The following is a 19,832-nucleotide window of genomic DNA, read 5'->3' as shown; positions in this document are numbered from 1 at the left end:
AAAAATGTTCAGATTATGCATTTTCCTCCCCCTACATGTTCCAGCCATGTCCTAATGTGTAGAATGAGCTCAGACCTGTTCACCACAACTGTCTCTAAGATCCTGCACTGTCACTCAAAAAGTTGTTACTTCGGGTCTGAATTGCCGTCATGCATGAGCCTAATATAGAAGGTGCAGTTACACGTATGGCCTGAAGTGGCAGTAGTGGGTATAAAATGGCCAACTTGCATCTAGCCTCTTTAAATTGTGGAATCATGTAAGTTTAGAATAAAATTGAAGGTTTAAGATTCTACACATAATTCAATGTGCCTTCAATGTGGGCAGGTACCGTTAAATGATACCAAGATGGTATCGGAATAAGAGTTTAGGTACTACTGGTATCGGAAGTATGGAAAGCAGGTATGTTTTGACGCCTGCTGTTCCAGGGACAGCATGAACTTAACCCTTGTGTGGTCTTCGGGTCATTTTGGCTGCAGGCTCCAATGGCTAATCAAAATGACCCCAAAGCCATTGAACATTTTTGTACATTAGGGTCTTGAAAGAGTGCTAAATTGAAGGATCACACTGAACCATTTTCTCCAGTTTGACAACAACACGAGGAAAAAGATCCGTTTGCGTCAGTTTTGTAGGTCTTAGCTTTCAAATGAGGCACTGGTTTAAAACTCTCCAGTCAAGAAAATTTTAGATTTGGGTAAAGCTGAACTGGAGAAAATGCACTCGGTTAAAGTGGGGGTTAAGATGTAAAGGAAATTATTTGTTTCAGCTCAAATAAATGACACAAATTTCAAATAAATTGTAATTTTATGGAATAAACTAACATTATTATTCTGTTTTATGGATCTACATGACAAATATTTTAGTACGTAGGTAATATTCAGTTCATGTATCACCGTAGGTATTGTAAACGAAGTATCGTTTAAGTAATGCTATCAGAAAAAAAAATAACGGTACCCAGCCCTAGTCTTACAATGCGTGTTTGTATTATACTGCAGCAACACAAAACATGCTCCAAATGGCCAGCTCGACACAGAAAACGCTATATTTGCAGTTGGTTGATTAAAGAATGGATTTGGATGAGGAAATAACCCATTTAAATCACACATTTGGCTGCCTTTAGTCGACATCTCCATGGAGACGAGCTGGAGACAGTCAAGACTTAGGAAAGGTGAGCCGGTCATGTTTGTTTGGTCAATTTTAAAGGTATATTTCAACAATACAAACGTCTGTATGCTTGTATATTAAACTATCTATTGGCTGAAATGTTATGCTGTGTGGCTTTATAGCTCTTATAAACACGTTATGGAGAGGCTGACGTGTTTAACTCACAGCACAGGGCTAGATTTACAGAACCCTTTTCTGTCTGGGCGTTCTGTTTTCCCATCATCCTAAACATAGAATATACAGTATATGCAAAACCTGAACCTCGGCCAAGATCTGGATACAAGTCTCTGATCCTGACTGTCCTCCTGCATTTGACCCATCCTTCAAACAGTGCGGCTAAAAGAGGACAATATCCACACAAGTGTTACTGCCCTCATCACATTCATAGTTTTCAAACATCCCAGCTTTAACAAATCTAATGTTTTTGTGTATTTCTCTTAATGTCTAAACTGTGTTACAAAAGCTGTGTTTTGGCCGCGGCTCAGCGGAGAGAAGGCTAACCTGATAATGAGGCAGAGCTCCAGCTGTCTAAGCCCACAGGAGCCCAGTGTTTCAAGTGGCCAAGGAGGAACAGTGGGTTTGGTGAAGGGTTTTTGGACAGGATGGGAAGGCATTAAATGTCGCTGGCTTCACCGAGCGGCTCATGCACTGGAGATGATATGAGTTTATAGCATCGTATTCAAGGAAAAACTAAGTAAGCCGGGTCTAGTTGATGGTTTTAAATACATTTTCAGCTGATAAGAATGAAATATGTGATAGATGGTACTTGTTGTTCCGACAAATATTATTTTCAGTACCAAAGGCATCCATCTAAAAGATAAGCTATTAATAAAAATAGATGAACAATTGCACAGATAATTAGTGTCTAACTTGTCAAGGTCTATTGATGAACCAGAAACCCATCAATGCTATTAGCAAACATAATGTAGTCAAACTAATTGGCAACGTTCGCTCTTACAGTCAAGGAAGTGTGATGTGTGCGTGAGCTGGGAGGATACACTGCAGGCAGATGAGGTCAGTTCAAAGCTCTGAGGACTCCACAGCGCATCCTGCCCGTGCTCAGAATTAATGAGATGAACACTAAACTAATGCATCATGTGGCGTTAATGATGCTAAAGAACTAAAAGCTAATCATGCATAGTTACATATATTATTCTTTAGGCTTTATTTGATGAAAACGCTGACAATAGTTGTTGCAAATAATAATGGGTCTCATTCTGGACACATTCTTACATTTTTGGCATTCACAAAAATGTTTCTTGGCTAAAAGTGTTCTCCTGGAGGACTCCAATTCAGCAGTTTTATTATTTAGGTTGAAATGGACAAAAACATTTTAATTAATTTCTTACAGATTTTTACAAATAACAGTTTGATAAAGTACCAGTCTCCATCAGACAGCTGCTCTCAGACTGTCCTGCACAGGTTATGCTCAATGGTGAGTAATAAGGCAAACATATTTACTTAAGAGCAATGTTACAATATTAAATGTACAAAAAAAAACAGCCAAATAATTACACCTGACCTTTAAAACAATGCTGCTTGTTGGGAAATCACACTGTAATTAATGCATGAAATGGTGGTGACTGCATGTACCGTACCTTAGGAAAAGGATTATAATAATCTCGTTTTAGGTGACATAAGACTCTCACTGGATTATTATTTCACATCGTGTCCACTACCTGTGTACTTAGCCTCAACCAATTGTACTGTAGAAATCCTGAGAAAATAAAGTATGCCATCAATAGTGAGTCTACTTGCCACATGCTTCTTTTGGAAAGGAATTAATCTCTTTTAGTTGACACAAGACTCGCACTGGACTATTATTCCTCATTATGTGTATTTAAAAAGGGACTATACAGAGTGTAAAGTTGTCAACATTATGTATTTTCCTCCCCCTACATGTTCCAACAATGTCCTAATGTGTAGAATGAGCCCAGACCTATTCACCACAACTGCCACTCAAAAAGGTGTTAATTCGGGTCCGAAGTGCCGTCATGCACGAGCTTAATATAGAAGGTGCAGTTACATGTATGACCTGAGGTGGCAGTAGTGAGTATAAAATGGCTAACTTGCATCTAGCCCCTTTAAGATTGCACAATTTAGAGAGACAATTCTGAGACAATTCAAGTTGTATATGAAGTCAATTAGGGTCGGTGAAATGGCAAAGAAATTTATATCCCGGTTTACTTTGATCAAGATCAGATCCCCCCCACAAATGTATAAAAACATGAAAACAATTGCTAATAAGTATTTTTTCAAACAAATAGACTGGAATTGGAGTGGTTTTAATACACCTGTAGTCTTTTCTCAGTCATATTGGATGATCTTTAACTTTCTTTATCTTTATCATTGCTCAAATAAAATCATCTATGACCTGACCCTCTGACCAGGCACAGCTCTGCCCCCCCCCCCCCCCCCCCCTGCAATCCCCCACGCACCCCGTAAAGCAATCTTCTTCTTCTTTTGAAAGTCACACACTCAAAGAAGTGTCTGTATTTGAGCTACATAAATCCAAAATGCACTGAAAATCGATGTGACAATGTCTACAAAATAAAGATCCTCACAGGGACCAGATCATAATTTGTTTTCTATTGTGTCGCCCTTCCCTATAGTATTCAGTACATCTGTGTCTAAGAAGAGTTTTCTTTCCCTTGACTGCGGATCCACAAACACATTCTAAGAGTTTCCAGGAACAGAAGTTGCATCCGAAGCTGTGGGAGGACACGGCACCAACAGTTAAGCTTTGTGACAGAACACACGAGCCAAGAGTCATTCTCAACTGTAGCATCAAAGGCTCCCAGACCGTAGACGCAGAGCTCAGTGCACAGGCAGCGACGGAGCTAAACGTCTGAACACTTGAGATGCAAAAGAAGTCTTGCATCTTTGAAGGGAAATAGTGCTTACTCCAGTCTGACCCATTTTAAATCATCCCTATTCAGTGGCTGCACTTCTCTTTGATACTGTCCATTGGCATCAAAGATAAGCGGCTCTGGTTCTGACATTCAATCCTCAGAAACCCAAAACATACTCAATAGGGAGAACAACATAGCAATAGGAAGGTGCTTGACCATAAACCAGGAGATGGGTCTTTGGGCACTGCACTGCGGCTTTATGCTAATCCTCACAATCCCCCCCAAAACTTGTACTTTGGACATGTAAGTGAGGACTGGAGGGGAGCAAAGACTATTGTTGAAGCCACAGTGCACCACAGATATTCTAGAAATGGACTGGTCTTGCAGTAGATACTTTGAATGTATGTGATTAGCTATAACAGGACCATTACAGGACCATTCAGCCGGCGGAGAATGACATGGGAAGAAGAAAAGACTCAAATGTAATGTCCGTCCAACTGCTTTCCAATCACTGACACTGAGGGGCTATTCCTTCCATAAACCAGTGACGGCTAACAGACAAAGAGCTAGAGGTTATTGTGGATTCTTCTAATAGATAGACAAGAACGTAGCAATCATAGTGGGAAGCCTGTTCGGTGTGTGTAGCAGGCACAGACTTCAAAGCACCACTGACTTGGTAAATGTTGAAGTAGAAGTTTAGGCAACAGATCCAGCAGACTGTAGTGAGAAAGTCTTTTATATTGTAAATTGGCAAAAAAACAAACACATCATGTTTTCTAAATTGATGTTGTAATGACTGGAGCCTGGGGAAAGGCTTGGGACGTTTTTACAGACATCAGCACCAAAGGGGACACAAGGAACATGCATGGACTGCACTTCAAAGCTGTTTCTGCTTTGTAAACTGTGCAATGCAAAATACCACTGTTGACATGTTATGGGCAAAATACGCCGCCCCTGTTTTCATACACGAGCAGTCGACAGAGAGGATCACATCAGAGACATAAAATATTAAAGTCACAAAGATTTGCTGCATTTCAAAATACAAACATGTTGTAAGTACTGAACAGTTGTTGTAAAGTAAAACTGTAAAAGGAAAAGAAAACAATCTTTCTCCGTGGCTGTTTTCAGAGCAGCTGAACAAATTGAGCACATCCACTGACAAGGGCCAGCCCCAACCCACATCCCAACACATTATTATCCTTAGGCGCTAATTAACTGTATGACTGTGGCCTGTCCTGTTAATCATTAAGCATGACACTAAAGTCACTCTATAAAAGGAGCTGCACATTCATGGGGAATCAAGTTCACAGGACACTCCAGTAATGTATTTTGCACAGAAAGTAAACATTTGCTCAGCTGTTTCCACATATACATTACTGAGATGTAAAAACCAGACAAGCCAGTCTTCACCTTTACTTTGGGAATTGGTTTACATGCCATGTGCTGGAGAGCTGATTGTGGATGCAGAGAGACTGAAATGCTAATGTGCGATTGGAAACCTGTCAGATCCCTGGCCTGGACTGAATGCTGTTTAAAAATAAGACCCCTCCTTCCCCAGAGGAGCAGGCGCTGAGCCCACACGGGTCCATTATTCAACTGATGCGGAGATGTGACAAGTGGCTTTTATGACTGCTCACTGCTGTCTGCTACTACAACCCACTTTCATACAGGCTGCATGAGCGAGTTTCAGCTGGGTTAAGTGTAGACAATAAGTGCACACAGTGTTCAGGGTCTGAGAGAAGAATACACATCATAACGCACGTGCCTGCAGTTGGCTACAATAGTACTGACTTGGTGATCACTGAACAGCAACTCTTCATAAGCAGATTTTAATCATAAAGTTTGACTTACCAAACGCGTGCGGTGGGTCCTTCCCGCGGCGGATCCAGGGGGGTTGCCCCGTTAGACGCAGTGCCTGCTGTACCGACTGTCAGCTGGGCGCTTCACACGGGCTCGCCCTGCGTGTATCCCGCAGTCAGCGGCTGAACAGGCTCAAGTCCCATGGTCCACCGGCTTTCTTCCGGAAAACACGACCAGTGTAGCCCCAGCCCCAGTGCTGTGCGTGCAGCCCGGTGTGGTGCGCGAGGCGGACCAAGTACAGTGGGCTACACCACAGCTGCCTATTGTTGCAGCAGCAGCACTGCAATGTGCACCGCGAGAGCAACGCCAGGCAGACAACAAACACACACTGCCCTCTCACAGTGACACACCGCACACACACGAGCCCAAGTTTTCTAATTCGACTGAAATGAACCCGGTCCTAAGATCCGCCTTCCCCAACTGCGACCAATGACACGGCACCATTAGAGCGGCGCTTGTTTAGGAGACACGCCTGGAAAATTTCCCTTGAAAAATAATTATGCAAAACACAAACACAAATTTGTTTGAATGACAATATTGGATATATTTTCTCCCATTAAAATTTGCCTAAACGACACAATCAAATGGCGCCTCTAGTGGCAGCTACGTGTTATTGTTCTGTTCTATTTCAGATGAGCTTCTGAAAACAACAAATCCATTATTATTGCCAATACTTAAAATGTTGTGGGTGTCTCGTTGGACGCTGTTTTGCTTACTGCACACGTTTTATGTAGTAAAAGCTCAAATCTGCACCTGTCCTGTCTGCAGCACTATTTCCCATCTTCTTATGGATGCTGTTTTAATTGCTTTATTACTACATGCAACTGCAAATTATTCATGACCACATTTCTTTAGCCACGATAGTAAGGACTGCTGGGAGTGTTTCCTTTTAAAATGTTTCTTAAGGGGTTATCGAGTAAAACTGTCTGTGTAATTTTCGCTTTTCAAACTTCTTCAATATAATACTTAGAGTCTACAGATATTTGTGGCTAATCCTAAAAATCAATAACAAGCCACAAGCTACACCCCAAGACAAAGAAAATGTAACCAGATTATCTTATGCAACATGCCTATTCTTTATTTTTGGTTGTCTCAGTGCATGTATGTCCCACAGATTCATCCTCTCAAAAACATATTTCATAACTCCATTGAACCGAAAACTCCCACTTTTTACTTCCCAAATGTACCACTCTTGCTTTGTTTGACTCACCAAAAGCGTGTAACCTGCTGTTATGCAACTAGGAATGGGTCATCTAAATGTGGCCGTGTTCTGTAGTAGCTTTTCAGGAGGGAAGCACTTTTCCTTTTGAAGCTTTATGGCTGAAGTTCACAGTGAGTTCATTTAGTGTCTTGGCAACAGTTTGGGCCTAAAGAAACAAACTCAATCTACACCAATGCTTTTTTTGTCTGGAGGTCACTTGACAGGTGCACATCCTTGCAGGTGGTTAAGTGTGTGCTGTGGTTTTCCTGTGAGTCATACAGCCTTAAGCCACAGCACTGCCTTGTATGTCTGGGGTGAGATTCAGAACTGACCCTTAAGAAACACAAAACGCACATGCTTATCTGCAAGACGTATGGACGGTTAGAAATAGATTAAAGCTCAGTTTCAGTGATGTCATGTGAATTCAGAGGTGGGCAGAGGAGCCAAAACATTCACTCAAGGAAGAGTAAAATTACTTTAGAGCAGTGGTTCCCAGCTTTTTTGTGCCACATTCCCTTTAAAGTGATAGTCTGTAAGTTTGCAGAGTGAGGAGAGATAGAGGGAAATCTGAAAGTAAACAATCAAATTCCTCCTCTCTTTTACCAGAAAGCGCTTCTTAGTTTGAAAAATGAGGAGAGCAGGAACAGAATTTCTTAAAAGTAAATGATCAAGCTCCTCCCCCTCCCTCCTGATTGGACCTGACAGGCTGGTTTCACAGGTAAAGCTCGTATCATTGGTCGACGCAGGAGGCTGCTGGACTAGAGATTGGTTGCTGAGATCCAGGAAGGAGGGTCTTTCCAAAAAACATATTTATTACATACTTACTTTACATAAAATTGCAGGACCAGCTGGACGATTTTACACATTTTGCTAAATTTGTAAAACATTTAGACTTCCAGAGTGTCACTTTAATGCATTAATTTATACTTCGAGCATCCTGACACATTTTTAACAGAGTGAGCAACAGGTTGGGAAAAACTGCTTTAGAAGTAAAAGTAGAAGTAAAAAAGTATTGACCCAATATTACTCAGGTTAAAAGTCCTAACTACTTAAGTACTGAGCAACTGAGTGTAAAAGACTGATTAATGTTTTATTGTTAGCCTGAAGATTTGAAACCTTCCAAAGCATAACCAGTAAAATGACATATCATAAATAACGCTTAAGATAAGACATAAGAATGTTAATTGTCACATGAAGCTTTTGTCACTTACATTACGTACTCACTGTTACTTCAAAATAACATACCAGAGGTGAGTAGCCAAAGTATTTACTCAAGTAAGAGAAACGTTGCTTTGAAATAATTGTCTCAAGTAGAAGTAAAAAGTAGTGACCCAAACGGTTACTCAAGTAAAAGTAAAAAAAAAGTACTTGGAGAAAATGTTACTTGAGTACTGTGAGTAACCGAGTAACGTAAAGTCTGACTTACTTTCAATGACGCGGCCATAAATTGTGTGAAACAAAACATAAAATCATGTGGAATTTGTAATGTTTCCAAAGAAAATTCCAAGAAAATGGCATGAAAATACAGAAAAACTTCTTCTACTACTTCTTCTAAAATACAGAAAATCTAATTAATTCTAAAGAACACGGCACGTGACACGATTTACATGTATTTATGATCTACATGAAGCATTTGTCACTTAAATATTACATATATATATTATTTTTACTCAAGTAAGAGTAAAGATACATAGAATTTGACTTAAGTAGAAGTAAAAAAAAAGATATGATAAAGCTACCCTGAGAAGTACAATTTCTTGTAACTGAGTACTACCCGCCTGTGAATATTACTCAAGTAGAAGTGAAAGGTTGAAAAGGTGAGAGATTCAGCGGGTAAAACATGTAATCTCAGAACAGTAATGCTAATGTCAGTGAGTACTACCTGCCTCGATGTGAATCTAAACATGACGTTCTCCATGGGATTTCCCAAGGAGTTTACAGTTTCATCAATCTTCATGAAATATATATGAAAATGAAATATGAAATGAAGAATTTGCCAGAGTTTTTCCGGTTACTGGGAGCAAACGTAACACCTTTACACTATTTTGTGTCGCCACCCACTTTTCCAACTTGTGGGGAGCCAGTCACCAACCGTGGCCCTGGAGAATGAATTTTCTGAAACATTATATAAATTATAGACAATATAGATTAGCTGTATCATCTCTCTGCTTATTGATCTACCTGAAAGTCTGAGAATTCTTTATTCAGAGGAAATGTAAAGTATTTGTTGTGCAGTAATGTAGCATCTTTCAAAAGGTGAACATGACTCAAATTACATCTCAGGTCTGTGCCTTCAATGACCACTCAAATGCACAGGCCTAACTTTAAATATAGTTTGTTTTCCATGGTGGTCTGAGAATAACATTTATTGTCTGTTGTATATAAATAAATATTCAGTGTTTAAAATAATGTTGTCTCTTTTGTCTACCTTTTTTATTAGCCTTTTAGACCAACTTATGCTTGTAGGACTTTAGCAAAACAAGGGCTGCAATGACAATCTCGTGTTTACTGTGTATATCAACTTTATTCCAAACTTCTATTATTATTATGTTTTATCTTGCTTTTGTTTCTTTTGTTTATGATTGAACGAACGACGCTGCTGCTTTTGTGCAAGAATGTGTCTTAGTTTGGACAAATACCACTTTTTTTAAAGCCACAAAGAAGCCAATGAAGTCCCTCCACAGTTGTCTCCTCTCATTACCCGGGCCGAGGACGCTGCGTCAGGTCAGGTGCTGCTGTGTTACCTGCGCTGCTGTTTCAGTGGGACGCACGTCATGCTGAGGTCCTCTTTTTACGCCCCCTCCTGGGCCCGCGCGCGATGGAAATACACGCGGCACACAGCCACTAATGAGACGCCCTTGTTTGAGCACCTTTGCCAGGAACAACCACCCCCAAAGGATGTGCGTCCGTCTCTCGAGTGGCTCTAGACTTGCTCAGATTCATAATGATTGGCATAATGGAAGACTGCGATTTTCTATTTGTGCCTGTGCTGCTTTGTCTAGAAGAAAATTGGGGGTTAATGAAGTCTGCATGAACGGTAGTGAGAGAAAGTCGTTGTAAAAAATGACGAAATTGCTCCCTCTGGTGGCCAGGCCTATAAAAAACTGAAGGGATTTGAGAAAACATTTTGTCAAAGCAAATGTTTCCAAGAATTGATAGTAACACTGGTCAAACTCTGGTGGATTGCTATTTTGGCTGGAAACCATTTTACTCTAATGAGCCTTTTCGGCCAAATCAGTTTAGTGTCTATTTCTTATTTTGGAATGAACTCTGGGGGAACTCACAAAAGACCAACCCCCCCCAAAAAATGGAGAAAGAAAAATTATAAATATATTGTAATTTCTCATTTTCTCTCCGTCTGTGAAGCGTATTGAACGGCACTTCTGTAAGAAATGTGCTATAGGCTAAATAATCCTGCCTCACATTACTTTTATATAAGATTCAACATGATACTCTCAGGTTTAAAGTGCATATGACAGGTTTTAAAGCAGCACTAAGTAACTTGTTTACCTTAATAAATCCTTTCCGTAGTCCCTCTGGGGGTAATACAAGTGTTAATGGGATGGTTGGAGGGTCTTTCATCTCCCCCTGGTCTCTCTGGCCAGTAAACCACAATTGCAACTTCGCTGCCTATGGGTCGGAGGCCTCAATACACACCAAGAGAATCACGAAGAAGAAGCTAACAGGCTAACGGGCAAAGCTAAGTGCAGGCTAGCATCACTTAAACAGTATTTACAGCCAAGTTTGAGTGAAAAAAAATGATCTTCATTGTGTATTTGGATGTACAATATCCCTCTCTTACTTCTGTCAGCCTAGTATTTACTCTCACGGACAATAAATGAGTGAAAAAACAGAACATGCTACGACACCTGCAGTGGCACTTATGGCCTCTAGGGGCATGAGTTACTACTGTAATGCTTTTGAAAATATGACTTATTTAGATGGATAACATCAGTTGCAAGTTCATCAGTTGCATAATTATCATTTTAATTCAGTGAATTTTAATTAAGAAGTGTTGGGCAGAAAAGTTATCTGTATTCGAATTCTTTAGCTGCTGACAGGAAGTGACATAGATAAAGGCAAAGTCCCAGAGCAGTTTGACTCATTTCCCATTGACACAACATGGTCGGCACGGCAACAGTTACAACTGTTTGCCTTCATCTATGTCACTTCCTGTCAGTGTCCAATAAGGAAGAGGAACTATAAACATCACAAAAATGGCCAAACTAAAGAAAACTGGGTACAATCTTTAGAAAAATCTTACATATAATTGTGTTAATTATGTTTCAGCAAAAATTGTGTCTAATGTGTCATATGCACTTTAAATTTTGATGGCATCTTCAGCAAATTCAGATTTGCGAGTATCTGGAGCATTTACAAGCTTTATATTTACATATGCGGGTGATGTTTTTTATGTTAATTGTAGAATGTGATACAGTGATCAGTGAATAAAAGCGTTTACATCCTAGCTGTTGTCTTAAAACAATATTCAATAAACATTGTCGCTGTATGTAGAGATACAGTAGAATCTTACCCATCATGCAATTTTCTTTCTCAGATAATTCAGCTCAAAATCACTCATAAATATAATGTACTCTGTAGTGAGATCAATGTCATCAAGGGAACATACAAAAAAATACACAGCTCTGAATAAATAACAAGATAAAGAATCTTTATTTCCACATCTTTGACTTTGTCATTTATAAAATATGTGTCCACATTTCATATTAACAAGGCAGATACAGAGATCCTTGAATTGTCAGTGGTGGAACAGAGGCTCTAGAGACAATGGTTACGGAAACAATGATAAAGGGCTTTAGTTACATGAGGCCAATTCAGTGCCTTGTATTAATGGATCGTTACAATTTAGTCTAAAGCGTATTCATATTTCTAAGACCCTGTGGATTGTCAAGGATCTCTAAAGCCTGTATCCTCACCAAGCCCTTCAAAGTACAGTTATTAAACTTCATATCCCATAATTCCTCACTGCTTCGTGCTCAGTGTAAACCGGACACAGGAACATCCTCACAGCCTTTTATAGTACACCGCAAAACCATCGTTATCTTAAGACTGTAGTTACCATAAGCAGGACTCTTCCCTATTCTAATCACGTTTGTACTCTTCCCCTATGATAAAAACGTAGTACCCCAGCAACTGTAAAAACCAAACACAGAAGAGAAAAGTCAACAAAACAAGTCAGATTCTACAAACCATGTGCTCAAAGAAAATGTAAAAAGGATTCTTGCTGTTCTGGTGTAGTTATGTCCAATGGTGTGAAATGAAAAAAATCTAATATTACATACTGTCTAGGTTATTATTACAGTAACAAATGTCTCGATGGAACAGATCAGTAGTAATTTACAGCATGTTAAAGGGCAATGGAGACCAGGGTCAGGGACAGATACTGCTCTCTCAAACGCCATCTACACATTTGTTTGCACTTTTTCCAAAATAAATAGTTTATACATCAATCGTCAAATCATTTCCTTGTAGTTAATAACAGGCAACAACTTAGTGACGATAAAAATGATATGAACATCTGAATTAGCCAGTGATCCCTAGTGGAAGAATGACAATGATCAGCAAATGCACATTGTTACATTCAAGTCTTTAGTGGTGGGTTTTTCTTAAAATTTTGTCATGCCACGTCATGCGTTTACATGTAATATGGAAGCCATAAAAGTCACCAATTTACATATTGCCCCATTAAATATTCTACAAATAAAAAATTACTAGCGCTATAGACACATAAATATACATTATATATCGATCTATAAAGCACCTTATTGTGAAGCAAAGAAAGAACCCAGGGGCGAAGAGCTGGAGTATGAGCCTGCCCCGTCTCACCGAGCTCCAGAGCCAACAAACCGGGATTAAGACTTAACACACACAATTTATGCCCCAATATGGTGGTTCCTTCAGTCATATAATCATGTATATTATTAATTATCATTGTATTAAAACAGTAAGACCCAAGGGGGGTTGTAAAGCACTGAGAGGAGCTGAGGAAGCAGCCAAAGTGCACAGCAAACAGGCTTTCTAACACCGTTAAAAGGGGAATGTCAATGGCAGGAAAATGCACAGGCAATGTCAATAAATTAGACATGAGGAAAGCTGCTATTATTGCTCATATGTTTTAATTGGTGTTAATAAATTGTTTTTTCCAATAACGTGCGACAACAGCAGTTTCTAAGTTGAAATCTTGATCAAAGCCATTACTGTTGTGTCACTGGGGAAACCACTTATCCACATTACCCAAACCAGTGACTGAATGTGGCAGGAAGCGCATCTGGAGTAAACATCTGTCAAGTGCAACCGACCTGATAAAGCCAACAGCCAAACGCAATTTTACTTTTCCTTAATCATCTCTATAAATATAAACGAATAAATGTGACTTGTTTAACAGTACTTTTTGTACTGACTGAGTCTATAGAACAATGGGTCTCAACCGTTTTTGTCTCACAAGTTTTTTTTCCACTCATAGTTAGTGGTCGTGTGAAGCCATTTCAGTTTGCTTTTTATCAAATAATGAAAAAAGAAAGTACCAAAATGACCCTGATCCAAAGTTTACACACTCTCGTTCTGTGTATTTCCCCCTTTCGCATCAATGACAGCTTTTGGAGAAAGTTCTGTACATAATCTAAAAGTAAAGCGGCCTATTCCTCTTGATCATAAACTTTTAATCAGGGTCACTTTTGGTGCTTTCTTTTTCCATTATGATTTAAAAAGAGCAAACTCCGTTGTTTCACCACAAATGCTAACTATGAGTGAAAAAAAGTGTGTTATCTTTCACATTCTTTGAAAAATAGTCAAAAAGTTCTGCCAGGGTATGTAAACTTTTGAGCACAGCTGTATCTCTAAAGTCTTTCATTTATATTCTGAGTATTCCGAACTCGACTGTGTTGCCAATAATCTAGAAATGTGTCAACTAACCTCAGATTTATCAGTATTAAGTTAATTGATGCGAAAATGAAACCTTGCAAGACAAAACAGAAATGGGCTTTCCTAATACTTCTTTTTTAATCTGAAATAATCCCAAGTACCCCCTGATAAGTGAACACGTACCGCCAAGGATCCCCATACATCTCGCCACAGAACATGAACTGAGCTCTCAAAATGAACATTTCCACAATATTTCAATTGTATGAACAAATGCCTGTGCATCAGGGAGAGGGAGGGGAACACATTCATTTTACCACATGTTTACGTGGCCGTGCAGTGAGCTGTATAAGGCATGGAAGTTCAATGTAAAAAAACAAAACAAAAATCAAGCAGTTGGCACTTTTAATATTTGGTAATTTAAAGCCTCAAAAAGCCAATCATTCAGATACAGTTTAGTGCAATCTTTACAATAACTGACACAAAGTGACGCACATAAATAGATGAATATTTTACTGAGGCAAAAAACACATTAAAATTTAAACAATTATATTCGCTGTGTTTTGTGGCGAGCCAAATTGAAGCGGCAGTGCAGCAGCGGATGGACTCTAAAGTGGGGCCTGAAGGGACCAGCTGATCTTCTCACATTTCACATTTCAACTATATCTTTATCCAATCAACCTCAGTTCCATCGATGAGCCAGAGAGGGCGGCCAAGCAGCAGCAGTGTAAAGCTATTCACACCTGAAAAATATCTACAATCTCCACACGACTAGCCCAACGCAAGGACAAAAGCTGCCTCCACAAACCGAAGAGATAGAGAGGTAAGCCACGAAACTAAATCTAAAAACAAACAGGAGTGAGTGAGTGGTTCGAGTGTGGACACAGAGGGGTGAACGAGGAGCTGTTGTGCTCATAAGTCACTGCCAACACAGCGTGGGTGAAGTCCTGTCCTGAAGATGCAGGTGTTCTCACGCAGTCCACTTTCTTCTTTTGCTAGTGCGACCCTGTGGCCAGCCTCGCCACGCCACTTCTTCTCTCCCCCGCCCCCCCCCCCCCCCCCCACAATCCCCACATTCATTATCTTTTTTTGTTTTGTTTGAATATCCACGTGTATATTTACACTCCAAAGCAACAATAAGCATCTTAAAAAGCAGATCGCTAGGCAGGTTTTCTCCTATTGATGCGTCATGCACACTTACTCATTCACTCACGCGCTCTCTTCACTCGTGCAAGTCCTGCTCATGTCTAGTGGTGGGTGTTGGTCTGTCGGACATGCAGGAGTGAGTGGGGAAAAGGGTCTAGTCGTCCTAAAGGGCAGAGTTCTAGGTGCTGGAGTGTTGTTGGAGAGGATCTAGTTCAGCTGCCATCTCCGCCGATATTTTGTCTCCTCGTCAGCTGCAGATGGAAATAAAAGAGCAATAAATATTACAAGTATTTATGAGATAATACTAAACTATGGCACTAAACTGATGACATTTAATGTGCAGTGGGTTTTAAACAACAACAAGCCGATATTGACAAATTTCACACAACTGCAGTCCTTATTCATTCACTTCACACTCATGGGTGGTTAGCTTCTATTGTAGCCACAGGTGCCCTGGAGTAGACTGACGGAAACAAGTCTGCCAATCTGCGCCATCACCAACCACTCACACACCACATTTACACATAGGTGAGGTGGGTGAGGTGACACAACAGGCTTATCACACGAATGTAATGTGACTGTGTCGGAAACTACAGCTATAAAACTACAGCCACACACGCTAAGGACTACGAGGAGCAAGAGTTAAGTACCTTTCCACAGAGTGGGAGATACAGACTTTAGGCTGCATCAGAAATACAGAGGAGCAGAGAGAGAAAAGAAATGTAATATATGCCTTAAATATACATATACATTTATGAAGACAATAAACTGTTCAAACTTTTGTGTGAAGAATAGTTTGTAGTCGTCTAAAGCATAGATGTACCTTCTAGATGATTCCTGGACACAAATTTTAATGCCTCATCCAGGAGAATGACTGGGATGGATATTTTCAAAACCACAATCCACTGAGACCACCGCAGAGGAGTCACCTGAAAGATAAGCTGCGGAACAGACACACTTAGTGATTATTTGTTTATCTTTGATCTAGGATCATCTTCTCAGCAGAGGACAGAGGACGCCTCTGAGATGAGAGATGCACCACAGTGTGCACAGCTGTCCAACTGAGCAGCACTCACCGGCAGCGGCTCCACGTACAGGATCAGGAAGTGAAGTGACAAGGACAGGACGATAGCTCCCAGCAGCCAAATATTGACCCAGGGAGGCATCCGCAGCAGCGACTGGTTCTCTGACAGACTGTGGCAGTCAGACAAAACATGTATTCAATTTATTCACCAAAACAAAATGAGTTTATGTTTGTCATATTCAAAAAGACCAATCAGAAAACTGTCTACATGCGAACAGGCGTTTCTTTGTATTTGTTTCATTATGGAACATACATATAGTACTCAAATCACAAATGCCATTTTGCATTTATCGTCTCTAATACTCCCCCACCATTTGCATGCATTTCTTGGACAAATGTCTTGCAAAAAATATTGTGCATATTATTATTGTGTGTAAGTTTTGTGATAAAATAAACTCTGGGATATCAATCAACCCACCTCAACATCAGTAAAGCTTATATTCACCACCCTAAATACAGTGTTGGCTAAATCAAAGCTAGTACCACAAAAACACAATACTTGACGAACCTGTTAAGTGCATTGAACATTTCTATTGTGACCAGCACAGACAGAGCCATAGTGGTCGGGTAGCGAGATTCAAACACGTCACAGTCCATGTCCTTAAACATGGGGTTGTCCTCCGTACACTGCATGAAATGTCTCTGAAAGAGGACACACACACAGACACAAACGGTGGTTAGACTCTGGGATGTTCTTGACCCAGCCTGATTGGGCTCACATCCGATGGGGAAACAGCTGGGGAACTTGGCTCTCTCCCCCGTTTGTTTTTCTATTTGTGTGCTCAATGAGAAACAAGCAGCACTTTTTTATTTGGGCTTTTGGGCAACTTACCATCACTTTATCATCATGTACGTATGAGCAATAATGATAATAACTCCTGATTTCTGAACTCATATTGACTGGAATAAGGTCTGCTGGCATGTAGGAAGAAAAGCAGTTTAAATAAAGCTAAAAACAATAACTGCCAGCTATTTATAATTAATCTTGTAAAGCCGTATGAACATCAAAACACACTAAAAGCATCACCTCATGACATCAGCAGGTTGCTCAAAAGCTAGTTGAGTGTAAAATGGGTCCTAGTGAATGCAAATTGGATTAGAAGTACATAGCTAACTACACAGTATTGCCCACTCACCAGCTGATAAAAGGACACTTGTGGACCCTCTTCATCAAACAGGTACCACCACGTGGCCGCACTCACTGTCCCAAGACCCACATATCCTGAAAAAAGATCGAAAGCATTTGGTGCAAGTGTCACAGCAACACACCCGACTGGAGACATGTACGTTAGTTAAGTAGACATCTCTGACCAGTAGCTTGAGAACTGCCTTAGCAAAACAATTCATTGCATGTATCAAGTCACATTTATAGACGTCCTTTGTGTCTTACTACTAGGCACAATTAGAAGCTGTTGCTATGAAGAGAGTACCTCCAATGGCCAGGTATCTGAAAAAGAGCCAGCCAGAGATGAGCGGCTCTTTGGGATTGCGAGGAGGTTTGTCCATGATGTCCAGGTCTGGAGGGTTGAAGCCCAGAGCAGTGGCAGGCAGACCATCAGTCACCAGGTTCACCCACAGCAGCTGCACAGGGATCAGTGCCTCAGGAAGACCCAAAATGGCCGTCAGGAAGATGCTGCATGACACAATACAACATAAGTAGTTTAATACTTAGGTGGAGGGCAGGCAACTCGAGTCTACAGCGGTCAAAATGCAGATGTTTTGATCTGGTTTATGGCTAATGTTCATTAAAACTTGAATTATTAATCCAAGATAACAGTGCCAGGATTTATAGGGCTCACATTGTGAAAGAGCGGTTTAGGAAGCATGAGCCACCATTTTCACACATGGATTGGCCTCCACAGAGTCCAGATGTTAACCCCATTGATAATCTTTGGGATGCGCTGGAGAAGACTTTGCGCCGTGGTCAAACTCTCCCATCATCAATACAAGACCTCGGTGAAAAATGAATGCAACACTGGATCTTTTGAAATTGAAGAGGCTTATTGAAACAATGCCACAGAGAATGTGTGCTGTAATCAAAGCTAAAGACGGCCCAACCAAAATATTAGAGCATGTGACCTTTTGTTTGTAGTGACATTTTTTGGTCCTGCAGTGCATTATATCAGTAAAAAATAACTAAGCAGAGTAGTGGCATGATTACTTTCAGTATTTACAAGTCTATTTAATTGATTTATGCTTACAATCAAAGACTGAATATAAGCGAGAACATGCAATAAAATGTTAAAAACATCATTCTGTTGTGAACTGACAAAACCTCAGCATTGATGTTAGAAATAATGTCTATGTAAGGAAAAGACTGGACTAGACAGGATTTCAAAATGACTTTTGAATAACAAATACAAGCTTTTACTTTTAGCAGTGTGTGCGCAAATTGATTGTGCCGTGAACACACTTTGGGGTAATTTATTAAAGTGCAGCAGAGCCATTTCTGCGTTGTTTTACTCATACGGCATTTTCTTATTTGCATATTCGATTTGTAGGCCTATTACTAGAATACACATCACTTGAAATATTAAATCAGGTACTGCACACCCACAAAAGTAAAAACATCCACAACAGTGTGGAATAAGTAAGTGAACCCCAGTATAAAATAGCTGGCTGACCCTTATTTTGTAGCAATGACTGGTTAGGTGTGCACAACAATCAGGATGAATCTTGGACCATTCCTCTTTACAAAACTGCTGCAGTTCAGCAAGATTCCTGGGTTCACTTACTTTTTCAACCCTGTCCTGTGAATGTTTACATGTTATGGCCAATAAAAATATGCTAACATGTAATTGTTTGGGTGGTGTTTGTATTAGTCTTATGATTTTGATGAAGATTAGACCACATTTTATGACCAATTTAGGCAGAAATGTGAGAAATTCCAAAGTATTCAAATACATTTCCTCCCACTGTAATGTGGATAACAGCCACTGCACCCTCCGTCTGAAATTATGTCACCAAATTCCAAAGTGTGTGTTTTACTCTTACCATACGACTTCTCCTACGTTCGAGGAGATAAGGTATCTGATGAACTGTTTCATGTTATTGTAGATGGCTCGCCCCTCCTCCACAGCAGCAACAATGGTGGAGAAGTTATCATCAGACAGGACCATTTCAGACGCAGACTTTGCCACCGCCGTCCCAGAGCCCATCGCAATCCCGATCTCCGCTTTCTTCAGGGCAGGGGCATCATTGACTCCATCACCAGTCTGATAAAAATATCATCGCAATGAGTTAGCAACTTTTTATTGAATTATGCTTTGGGTACCATTAGGAGCATGTGAAGGCTTTTACAGTTTGACCTGTGTAAATAGTTTACTGTTTTGTCAGTTTGTAAGTGTTTATTCAGAGTTGTTTATCCTGAGATAGACAGGATTAAGTGAACTGAGATCTGTATCAATATCAATAGTGGAAGGGTTTAACAGCTTTGCACTACATTGATTGGCGAGGTAAGTCTGACAGGCAAATGGTGATACTGTCGTCCCGTCTCCCCTTAAGATCACGCTGCCTGCTGAGACATATGTCAGACGGGGAAACTGCACGGCGACTTGGAGATGACAGCTTGTGATAGGAGCAGGGGCGTGAAGCGTGTCACGCCTCAGCTGCCTCCTCTCATGCAAACTGCTCTGCCAAATGTACAGAG

General features: G+C 40.3%; 2 protein-coding genes and 1 long non-coding RNA gene across 4 annotated transcripts in view; 1 reads left to right on the top strand and 2 right to left on the bottom strand.

Moving 5' to 3' along the window:
- Positions 1-6,255, bottom strand: part of camkk1a (calcium/calmodulin-dependent protein kinase kinase 1, alpha a) — a 56,803-nt gene extending 50,548 nt beyond the window's left edge. For both annotated transcript variants that reach the window (XM_079565844.1, XM_079565845.1), the window contains exon 1: positions 5,865-6,255. The gene's annotated coding sequence lies outside the window, so the exon portion shown is untranslated. The remainder of the gene's footprint in view (positions 1-5,864) is intronic.
- The window catches only part of LOC306970034, a 224,332-nt gene continuing 204,527 nt past the window's right edge, over positions 28-19,832 (top strand). Inside the window, exon 1 of the long non-coding RNA XR_013793373.1 lies at positions 28-146. This is a non-coding gene — a long non-coding RNA (uncharacterized lncRNA). The remainder of the gene's footprint in view (positions 147-19,832) is intronic.
- The window catches only part of atp2a3 (ATPase sarcoplasmic/endoplasmic reticulum Ca2+ transporting 3), a 44,752-nt gene continuing 39,074 nt past the window's right edge, over positions 14,155-19,832 (bottom strand). The window contains exons 15-21 of the mRNA XM_079565835.1: positions 19,178-19,398; positions 17,614-17,816; positions 17,320-17,405; positions 16,692-16,825; positions 16,176-16,293; positions 15,923-16,040; positions 14,155-15,350 (exon numbers count right to left, since the gene is read on the bottom strand). Of these exons, the coding sequence (XP_079421961.1) occupies positions 15,307-15,350; positions 15,923-16,040; positions 16,176-16,293; positions 16,692-16,825; positions 17,320-17,405; positions 17,614-17,816; positions 19,178-19,398 (924 nt within the window). The 3' untranslated portion in view covers positions 14,155-15,306. The remainder of the gene's footprint in view (positions 15,351-15,922; positions 16,041-16,175; positions 16,294-16,691; positions 16,826-17,319; positions 17,406-17,613; positions 17,817-19,177; positions 19,399-19,832) is intronic.

Source organism: Gobius niger (assembly GCF_951799975.1).
Source record: "Gobius niger genome assembly, chromosome: 11".
Taxonomy (NCBI): Eukaryota; Metazoa; Chordata; class Actinopteri; order Gobiiformes; family Gobiidae; genus Gobius; species Gobius niger.
Note: the sequence above shows the minus strand (reverse complement) of the source record. Positions and strands in the feature narration are given on the sequence as shown.